At 29.4% G+C, this 11,242-nt stretch overlaps 1 protein-coding gene, 1 long non-coding RNA gene and 1 other non-coding gene across 4 annotated transcripts; 2 read left to right on the top strand and 1 right to left on the bottom strand.

Annotated features, from left to right (window-relative positions):
• Positions 1-167: 167 nt before the first annotated feature.
• TRNAN-GUU (transfer RNA asparagine (anticodon GUU)) lies at positions 168-241 on the top strand. Its single transcript has one exon. It is a non-coding gene; the product is annotated as a tRNA-Asn (tRNA).
• A 3,581-nt stretch (positions 242-3,822) lies between these two features.
• LOC107409255 (5-formyltetrahydrofolate cyclo-ligase-like protein COG0212) lies at positions 3,823-7,321 on the bottom strand. Of its 2 annotated transcripts, none has more exons than XM_048476548.2 (6): positions 6,774-7,315; positions 6,586-6,676; positions 5,679-5,905; positions 4,834-4,909; positions 4,480-4,605; positions 3,823-4,199 (listed from the first exon to the last, which is right to left on the bottom strand). In XM_048476548.2, the coding sequence occupies exons 1-6, from the start codon at positions 7,185-7,187 to the stop codon at positions 4,051-4,053; spliced, it is 1,083 nt and encodes a 360-aa protein (XP_048332505.2). In that variant the 5' UTR covers positions 7,188-7,315; the 3' UTR covers positions 3,823-4,050. The 2 variants fall into 2 exon arrangements, 1 of the variants encoding a protein (XP_048332505.2); XR_007241769.2 differs by having other exon boundaries at positions 4,177-4,199; positions 4,480-4,714; positions 6,774-7,321.
• A 691-nt stretch (positions 7,322-8,012) lies between these two features.
• On the top strand, positions 8,013-9,215 carry LOC112490404 (uncharacterized). Its single transcript, XR_003054613.3, has 2 exons — positions 8,013-8,336; positions 8,700-9,215. It is a non-coding gene; the product is annotated as an uncharacterized LOC112490404 (long non-coding RNA).
• The last annotated feature ends 2,027 nt before the right edge of the window (positions 9,216-11,242 follow it).

An 11,242-nucleotide genomic window follows, 5' to 3' on the forward strand; every position in this document is an offset into this window, starting at 1 on the left:
GGATTAGAACATATTTTTTTCTACACCGAAATGACGTATAATTTGAACCCCAAAAAAAAAGGCTATTGGTCGAAGACCATCAGCTTCAAATTTCAATGCCATGTCAGATCAATTTATAACATTTTGGGAACACATTGTTAATTATCAAATAGGTTTATGTAACAGGAGCTGGAGTAGCTCAGTTGGTTAGAGCGTGTGGCTGTTAACCACAAGGTCGAAGGTTCAAGCCCTTCCTCTAGCGATTTGTGTTTTATTTCTTTATTTATTTTTATTATAGTATTTTTTTAACCACAAATGTTTAATTTCTCTGACTTTTGCACCGAGTTTATTGCGTTAAAAATAGCTTTTATTTAGATTTTGCGTTAACAATAGTTGATGTTTTCTGTTTCTCACTTTTGTACAGTCTATAAACCCAGTTCATTTATCCTAGCTGGCTATATATACATTACGATATGGCGTTCCACATGATGAAGTAGAAAAAATTAGCACTCTTGAGAATAATCACGATTAGATATTTCGAATCTGATATGCTAAATAAAAAAAATTGAGCAAACAATACTAGAATATAATTAATTTCAACAATACTAGAATATAATTAATTTCTTGTCTAGGTTAACTCAATTAAATCATGTAAGGGTAGACCCAAGTAAATTTGAGGTAAAAATTTTCCTACATGTGTGGAATATGCTCAAGTAAATATAAATTTGAGGTAAATTTACATTAACAATAGCTTTTATTTAGCACTCATCACAATTAATAACGGTAAGTTAACATTTAATAATTCAAGTATCCAGTTTATTGTTCAACATTTTTTTTTTTTTGACCTTTACTTTTTTATTACATCATAATGATCGAGATTTTACACATTGTAGTGAATAAAATTTCTCCCAAATAAATAATAAACATTGTTACACATCACGCTGGAAAAATTAAAATACCATTTTTTTATTTATTCAATTTTTTTTTTTAAGTAGATTAAAATACCATTTGGCCGTGGTAGTTTTTCTAGATGATATTCATAAATTACTGGTAATTAATACTATAATGTTTTTCAAATATTTTTTAATTACATCTTTTGTTTTTCTGGGGCAAAAAATTAATGACAAAACTTATATCTTTCTTATAAATGTAAAAAATAAAAATTATACCTTTCTATTCCTCTCCCACTAGGTCAAGCTGAAACTTTGCATCAATCTAGTGATTCCCGATAATGATTTTAGACATAAATCATATAATATATATTTCAGATATTCACCTTTAATTTTATATTTCTTTTATATTTTATTGGAAATGAGACAGATTACATAACATTAAAATAGACTTGCTCTGTCCTCTCTGTCCCTGTCTCTTAATTATTTTCTATTGTTGCTGAAAGCTCAGTATTTTTCTGATTGTAGATAAAGAAAGATGAACCAACAAACTTTTAATTTCTTTTGTCTGTGTATACACACCTGCCTACGTAATCAAATCTCTTTTAGAGCTTTTTATTTTTGGTTTTTTTGAATACAAAAATGTATTTTGTTGTCCCTATCAAGCTTGTGCCGCTCAATAATATTTTCAAGAAGATAGGGGGAAAAAAAAAAAAATTAAATCACTTTGTATCTTATACATTTGCTACTTGAGACTTTTTGCCATATAATGTATAATAATTACCAAATAGTTGTCAATGTTTGCAAATTGCGACAAGTCAATTGTTTTATTATTATTATTTTTTATTTTTTGTTCAAAAGAAAAAGAAAACTAACCATAACTAATTACCGTCTAGTTATAAATAGTCGTTGATAAACATTTGAAGCAAACTTAAACTATGAATTATTTACATTAGGTAGCAGTCATGATATCATAACACATGCTGCATTTGTCGTAAATAAAATATGTATATGTAATAAAAAGCATTTTTTTTTTTTTTGGGGTAATGAGGTGGCATCATATATATCTTTGATGAAGGGAGCGCAATAAGGATATGAAAAAGGAGGCAAAGATCTAGACTCGTTTGCCTTTATATGTCTAGTGTGGACTATTAAAGTTCTATATATACATATAGGCAAAATGAACCTCATATATTCACCAATATAATTAATGTGTCTTTTATCAAATGCACAAATTATTAAACTAATGTGTCTTTTATCAAAATAGTTGGATTTCCCTTTATACTTAAGGTGTTGATACTTGTGATTGTGAGTATGTGCAAATTCAAAAGCAGCAGTAGAGGCGTTGAACCGGAGGGACATACAAAAGATGAAGAACTTATGGAATGTGGCATGTGAAGTTATGAGATTGGCACCACATATTCAAGGGACTTTCAGACAATTTTAATTTAATTTTGTTTTTTTTGATAAATATCAATATTATCATTTTATCACAAATTCGAATTTGAAACAAAAAAAAATAAAAAATAAAAAAGTTTGATACTTGTCAGCTCGGCCGCGACAATTTACTTTTACGAGTTAAATAGTTGTGGTATACTTGAATACTGTGTTTTAAGTACAGCAAGTACTTATTTATAAATAATTGTCCATGGGGCTGTAGACTATGCAACTTTGTTCCTAGTGGGCAGTGGAGTAGAGAACTGTTATGGTATTTTATCTTTGGTGCTCCATTTCCACAAACGGGCCGATGGCCCAATTTACTTTACTTTCTAAATTAAGCTGTTACAACAATATATATACATATATACATATATATGTATATATACATATATAAAAGAATTCTTTGGTTAGGAATTTTGACTTTAACTAAATTAGTGATTCACTAACAAAAGATTTATTATATATATAATCAAGCAAATCTAGGTCAACCTAATAATTTTAGCATCAAAATTTTAGATTGCTTTAAAAGCTGATATTTATATATCAATAAATGATATAATATGAATTTAGTAACAAATTAAAATTTCATTTGGAGAAAGCAAACCATATATGAACTTGGTGAATTATAAGTGAAATTTTAAATTTTGATCCTAAAAAAGATCCGATAATATATAAATGAAGACCTTATGATGAAATTATCATATTGACCTAATATAAGCCTGATTGTGTATATATATATATATATATATAAATTTGATCTTTTCAAAATTATTTTCTAATTTATAGTAAAAGAGATAGCAACTTTAGCAAGTATTAACCATTTTAAATAAATAATTAATCAAAATCTCATTCATCTAACTTGTTATGTCACCATATTATCCATTATAAATTTAAAAATAAGTTTAAGAAAATATTGTTTTATATATACACATATACAAATTTTATCTCCTTAAAGTGTCTGTCAATTTGTCATTGGAGATATAGTAACCTGATAAGTGCTTAAAATCTTAGGCTAAAAGTCTTACTTTTTAATCCAAATTTGAGTCTCAATTTACAAGTTCAATCATTCATTTGCACATTTGTATACATTAGTTTATAATGATGTATAAACTACATATGGACGCATTGTTATTTTAAGTGAACTTGATACGGATATGGATATTTACCAACTATATGGCAAATCGTGTAATGTTATTTTATAAATAAATGAAACCAAACACAATCAATAAAAATATCGTCACACCGATTGATAAATAAAATTAGTAAACGAATTGGTATTTACAATGTTATTGTAACATCGTGACCAGGAACTTACTCTTTCCTAAGGGGACAGAGCCCACACAAGACAAAGAGACCCAAATCCTTTCAAATTTTATATTTGATCCATTTTCTATCAGTTTATATTGGCATCAAGGTCTCTGAGATCTTAAGAAAGAATGGACATAAAAATCCGATTTGACCGATTTGATTCTTTTTCTCTCTGCCAATAAATTCTTGAAATATTGAAAATAAATTTGATAAACGTAATTGCAATTAATTTTCTTTTTGTATTTTATTTTATTTTATTTTTTAAATTTACAACTTATAGTTGCATATACAAATCTAAGTATACAACTGAAAGTACAATCAAAAGAGTGGCCAACATTGACAAATAACTAGTGGCCAAACATAAAATCTGAATGATCTTTTTCCAGTCATTTTTGGTTTCTCCTTCTCGCTTCTTTTTAGATATAAAAAAATGCTACCGTCTTCGTTGTGCCGTTGGAGGAAGTTTCTCAGATGGACCAGATGGAAGTTTCTGTCCAGTCTCCTTTTCAATCCTGCTCTTCAGCTCTCTGAGTATTCGTATTTGTCCCAATTTCTCAGGAGACAACTTGTCCCAATAAATTCCTATAACCAGGAAAATATCAGTACCTAAACCATCTGTATAAATGCAGATTGGTGTTCTGATTAGCTTATTCGTGTTATAGATGTGCAAAATTATCTCTTCGAGAATGGAGAGTAAAATACCATAATAGGTTTACTACTTAAATTCTCCAGAAAACTACTTGCTTTCACAACTAAAGTCTCAAGCCTGTACATAATTAAGGATGTCTAGTGAAGCACACCTTTAAGGAAAACAAATTATTCAGAAAATTATAAACAAAGCAAATTGCAGAAGATTACCAACCTTGAGGCTTCGGAATCGACGTGTTGGTATAAATAACCTGAGTTGGAGTGCATATGATGTCTACTGGCACATCATGGATCAACAGCTTTTCAACTGGAATATCATCTACTAGTTGACAGTCATGCACTGAAACATAGTTCCGTGTTGCAAACAGAATTATAAAACAACGCTGCTCCAATTGGTGGGACAGTTGAGTAAATAAGTATAAAAAGTGATAAGCACCATCTGAATATATCTACAGTACAGATAATAACCCGAGTTGAATATGCATGCTACAAAGCTTTATGACTCAACTCTCCCCAGTGAAATTTTGCTACCCCTAAGCAGTTATGGCAGAGTGGAAAGTGCACATACCAGTGGTAACAACTGGTGTTGAGTCATCAATAGCTCCCATGTACCTCAGCATCCCATATTCAAGTTCAGCAAATCCCTATAAGACATATTTTCGATTAGAATAAAAATGGGATGACAAACATAAGAATTAAAACCTTGTGACAAATATGAACTTATATATGAACCCAACCACCAGTCAATTGCCAACAGGAATGTGAAGGTTCAATGTGAGTGCCTATGTGTCATAACTGGAAACAAAAGGGTCTTATGCACGCAAAATATGAAACATAAGTCGCCAAGATTTCAAGATAGGAACAAATAGACAGCTAATACTGTGATCTCATATTAAGTTGCCTTTAATCCAAAAAGTAAAATCTCTTAGAAAGTCAACTCTAATATGTATATCAGTCCAACATATACAAGCACTAATCTAACATAAACAAAGCAAATCTACTGCAAAAGAAGCAAGCTCAAACTTGAAACAAGACTCCTACTAACTAAAACAAGAATTAATACCATTGACCAAACTAACAAGCTGTCATAGAATTCTGAGTCTGAATTTTTGTCTATTTTGTGGTAGGAGAAACGCACTTTTAGATAAAGCCATATTATCATCACTAGATGCTGAAAGGTTATGGAAGTAAAACAATAATTTCTTGCAATAAAAATACCCTGGCAAAGCAACCTAAAGGATGCAAAAAAATAGGTATATCATACAAGCCCATTTAAAATAAGAAACATTGTCAAAACATGATAAGCAAAACTAACTAAACCTGTTTAAGTTATTTATAATAATATGTCCCTGGCACATGAAAAATCTGATTATTTACAATTCAAAGTTTATAACACCAAAGTGTTTTTATTACCTCACCCTTGCCAAGTCGAGCACCAGTCCTTGAATCAACAGCAACTGAGCCAATAACTATCAAATCCACCTTGAGCTTTTCATCCAATCCAATCGGTCGCCCATGCTTGGCAACTCCAACAGAGGTGCAAGCCTCTCTGATGGTACTGGGAGTTAATGTACCAGGTTGAAGTATGGAGAAGAATCCCGTCCTTAACCTAGGCTGGGGAGTTAACAATTGCTTCCCTTCTGCACATTTTAGGGTTCTTAAATTATAATGGGAAACACTAAAATTGGATTTACTAAAGCAAAATGTAGCCATTCCTGGTTTTTAGATGTCAAATGTAAATAGCATCTCAAAACCAGTCTTTTAAAACCAATTACATATTCTCAGAGAATAAAGTATGTGCCAATGTAGCAGTTAGACAAATATCATTAACATAACTTTTGACAGTAGAAATTCATCAACTGTAAGACAACAATAACAACTAGAAGCAGACATCCTATATACCTACTGCAATACAATGGCAAAACACTTGCAACGGAACACTGAAAACATCAATGCTGCATGTATATATATATATATATATATGTAAATATATGTTTATGAATTGCATTTCATCATCAGAAAGTGGTCATTTTCAGACCATTTTATTTGATTCTAACGGGTTAATTTTGCTATAATCAGATTACAACCACAAAAAGAATAACTATTTTGTTATAGAAAAAGAATCAATCATATTTTAGTCAAAATTTTTTTTTTCCCACTTCAAAAGTCCAAGTAATGTGGCATGTGTGTGCATGACTAGAACATAAAAATAAAACCACAACAAAATAAAGATAAGCCACAAATGCTATCATCAACTATCAGAATTGAGAACGCTAATCATATAAAAATTAACTTAATAATAAGAAAATTAATAACTGACCAGAGAGTGTAAGAAACCTGACTTGCTTCTGAGGCGAATCCGGGTTAACCTTTACGCACTGTGCGACCCGAAACACTTCCAACCCGGCAAACTGACAAAAACCCAAATAATTAAAAAAAAAAAAACCCAAAAATAAAAATCAAAAGCCTCAATTATTGAAATTGTGAAAAGCTGTAAATTTTTATTACATTGTCAGCAGCCGCAGAAGCACCGACAAAATTGGGAATGCGGTGGTGGACGGGTCGGGGGTTCTGAGCGATGTTCTGGGCCTCCATAAGATCCCAGATCCTCTTTCGGATGACCCATTTCCAAGCTTTCGGGTCGTCTTCAGAGGGTGCGTTTTGGATCTCCCTGCTCGAAGTCTCGGCCATTGATTGGCGAGCCTTGGCGTCGAGACTCAGCCTCTCGGCCTCGTAAGCCGCTTCGTCAAATGCCACCTTGTTGTTGTTGTTCTTCTTCTGGGCACTGCAATTTCTCAGCTTCTGAAGCCTCCCACCACCAGAATTGGTTGGGATTGGGAGGAGAAGAGAGGTCGAAGAATTGCTCAAACGGGAGGGTATAATCGTAAATGGGTATGCTATTCGGATAAGATTTGAATCCATTCGAAACGGTCCGATATTCGGGTTTTTCAAGCTTTCCAATCCTGTTCCTTCTTGGGCAACGAAATTCTTCCTTTGTTTTTGTCCCTCTTCGGAATCGGAATTGGAAACAAGAAAATAATTTTAGAAAAAAAAAAAGGAAAAGAATTAAAAGAATAATAATAATAAATTTTTATTCTGGACATTTTTTTCATTATTATTATTATTATTATTATTACGGGCTGGTTGAAATATGCTTGAAAATAATTATTAAATTGCTACTTCACTCAAAATAACAACATTTCAATCCCATTGAAGTAATGTTCGATATTTTTAGAGAACTGTAAAATGGATATGACTTTTAAGTTTTAAAATTAAGACAATTTTGTAATATATTCTAAATTTAAGACCTAACCCATTTTTGTAAAAAGAAAATTATTTTAAAATTTTCTTTCATTAATTCTCTGTTCAACAATAATAATATTATGCTTATTAAGCCAATATATATATATATTTTTTTTCTGAATGTTGAATGTTAATTTGTTTGGATTTGCGAATTAAATATTGATGGAAATCAGCTGTCCAAAAAAAAAAAAAAAATTTGATTGATGGAAATCAGGTTTAGTTAAACATGCTATTCTAAATATAATATTAATTTGTTGATACATAATCAGAATGACGAAGAAGTTAAATAGAATAATAAAAATACTGCTTTTTTTTTTTTTTGGGTTGAATAATAGTAAAATCAATACTGCTTATTAGGCCTTAGTTTGTATGGTATTATATATGAAAAAAAATATATATATATATATATATATATATATATATGACTTTATATTTCATAGGCTAATTAATGGAAATCACACATAGATGATGCAGTACAAGTTTAGTACTTGTAATGTTTAGTACACATAAAGCTTTGTACTTGAGTAATAATTGTAGTACAAAAAAGTTTTAGCTATAAAAATTGTATGATCTTTAAGTTCACAAAGGAAAAAAAAGAAAAAAGAAAAAAGAAAAAAATATGTGTATGACATCCTGCGTTCTTTTAATACACTATCTATCTTCTTCTTCTTCTTCTTCTTCAGCATTTCATTTTCTATATATCTTCAGCAGCCGCTTCTCCTTGTATCCAAATATCATATATTTCCTTTATTTTTGGTAAACAATATGGTATATATCTCCATCCACTTTTAGTTTTCTTTTTCCTTACTCTTCCAAAGGAAGGTGACTCATTTCTATATATAACATTATCATTTTATTAGTTGTTGCAAAATGTCTATATATGTCAAAGATGTGTATGCATATAAAGTTTGATTTCCCCCTTAAGCACCAAAAAAAAAAAAAAAAAAAAATGAAGGAAGAAGAAGATTATCCTAAATATACATTTTCTGGCAAAGAGAATCAATTTACATCCACTATTTACATTTTGATCATCCTTTTTTTTTTTTTAATTATTATTTTTTATTTCTAAATTTGTATATATAGATTAGTCTAGCAAAACTGTTATTCATCACACATCTTTTTGAATTTTAGGCTTTTGAAGTCCACTACAACTTGGATTGGATATTAAAAATTCTTAATCCATAATCTATATATATATATGTACATATATATTGACAGCAATTGATGAAAGCTCCACCGACGGCGAATCTCTGTGAACGGAAAGCGGAAATTCCGGCCAATCTAGATTTATGTCACAGTTTATAACATTCCTACACTATGTCTAAACAAACTAAACATACAAGCCACTCTCTCATAGCATTTAAAACTTACCAAAACCAAAACTATATTTATATATAGTTGTTTTTTTGGTAAGCACACTTATATTTTTCTCAATGCCATGAGAGAATGGTTTGTTTGATTGGTTGGTTTATATGGGACTACAGATTGGAAGGTTAGGTTGTAGTTTTTTGAGGCAGGATATTAATTTCTAAGCCATGGTCTAAACCAGGACGAATTTGAAGGGGGTTAAACGTGCTCTAATGAGTTATTTAATATCTTTTTGCAATCTACTTAATGAAAAATATTTGTTATTACTGGTTTGATTAACATATTGTAGAGGTGGTGCTATTGCTTTGTTCCTTCGAGGACAGTCTTTGACACTGTTTGTGATCAGATCAATGATTTAAGTTGGAATATTTGTACCTCTAATAATTTTAGAAAAAAAAAATGTGATATATAATATATTGCTTTAAATTAACCAAAATTTCAATATTGGCGAGCTTTCCCAAAATAGTTGCATGTTAATGTAGCAAGAGTTTCTTTCCACACATTGAACAAAAGGATATTATTTTCAAATGCAATAGTACTAATTTTATTTTATTTTTTTTATAATATAGTACCAATTAATTAATAACAAATATAACGACAATTTTCACATGTGTTCCCTCTGCAAACCCCCAAAAAAAAAAAAAAATAATAATAATAAATAAATAAAATAGACCAAATTTTCTGCCAGTTCATATCTGGTCCTTCTAGTACTCCAGCTAAAACAAATTCAAATTCAAATTTAGGATCCTAAAATATATCCTCTTTGTCTAATGAAAATATTGTTAAAGTTAACCACGTGAACCGCTGATACTATTATCATTAAATTAGAAATATAAATATGATTCGATCAATAATTCTGAAGTAATCGAGACAATAAACCAGCTAATATTTGCTTTTTATACGTAAGATCGTAAATATCATTAAAAATAATATATAGTTAATAGCTGCATGCCTAACTATTTTTTATTATCTTGATTTTTTGAAAATTCTATTATCTTAATTTGGATCAAATCACTTTTGCATGTATTAATATTCACTAATTAATTAATTATACAAAAAAAAAAAAAAAAGCTTTTCGGCCTTTTAATTAGTCTTGATCATCTTATTACACAGATGGTTTTGCTCACTTTTACTAGAGTAGTGTTAAAATATACCGTAAAAGAGGACATAAAAAGTTAATTATCACGGAGGAGATATGGTCAAACAAAGAGTTGGTAAATTTTTTCTTTAATATTCTTCATTTTAATATTTAAGATATATATATATATATATACACTATTCCAAAGGTTCACGTTTCTTTTGCCCCAAAAAAAAAAAAAAAAAATAGTGTTACCATTTGAATGAAACAAGAGCTTTCCGTCATGGCTTTAAGAATTAATTAATCAAGTGTTTTACCCAAAAAAAAAAAAAAGAATATTTATTGTAAAATGATAAAAAAGAAGAAGAAGCAACATATGTAAATTTGAGACATTAGAATAGAATATTTATTGTAAAATGATAAAAAAAAAAGAAAAAAGAAAAAAAGAAGAAGCAACATATGTAAATGCATCTAGAATTAAGTGAAAATATGTACTCATATACCTAGTTAAAGTCGTATGTAGTATGGATTAATTTAATTTTGAAAATGTTACCTGCATTTAAACTATCAAAATCTCTCATTATTATCATTCAAAAGTGCTATATGCACACATATGTTTCTATGTTTGTTCAATTGTCAAATGCACCGATTATTTTTAACTTTTTACAGAATGAATAAACGTGAAAACTAAGTACGAACGAATGAGCATATACATACATACATATATATATATATATATAAAGACGAACTTACCGGCCAAAATTTTTTTAAAAAAAATTTCATATACATTTATATCCTTTAAAATATAGTTGTGTTCACTCTCAAATTGTAAATTTCCTCTCCAATTTGTCCTATTTTGACTTTTTCTTTTCTAGAAGTTTAAGTGATAATTATCCAGTCTAATGGCCCACATAATCTCTACTAGAAATGGTAAATATTTTTAACACCAATGTTGGTAAAAGTTCCTACATTTAGTAGAATTATTATTTTATTGAATTTTTCATTATTTTATTTTAGTTAAAATTTTCACTTCTATATTTTTATTTTGAATTAACATTGTAGCAAATAAATTGCAATTAACTGAAGTCTTAAATTTTAATTTTCTTTTAGTTAAGAAAAAAATTATTAATTACCCCTTACATATCATGTGATGTTCGATTTTGTCTTCATCATATGTAATGATGCCCCTGGCCTCTAGATATATTTCCTGGGTCCACAATTGTAATGG

This window comes from Ziziphus jujuba, chromosome 5, assembly GCF_031755915.1.
Source record: "Ziziphus jujuba cultivar Dongzao chromosome 5, ASM3175591v1".
Classification (NCBI taxonomy): domain Eukaryota; kingdom Viridiplantae; phylum Streptophyta; class Magnoliopsida; order Rosales; family Rhamnaceae; genus Ziziphus; species Ziziphus jujuba.

Excerpts from the sequence above, each read along its gene's own strand:
- LOC107409255 (XM_048476548.2), bottom strand. The coding sequence starts at position 7,187 with ATGGATTCAAATCTTATCCGAATAGCATACCCATTTACGATTATACCC. Across the intron at positions 5,906-6,585 it reads CAGGTTTCTTACACTCTCTG|AAGGGAAGCAATTGTTAACT; the intron begins GTCAGTTATTAA and ends TAAAATGTGCAG. Across the intron at positions 4,910-5,678 it reads CTCGACTTGGCAAGGGTGAG|GGATTTGCTGAACTTGAATA; the intron begins GTAATAAAAACA and ends TATGTCTTATAG.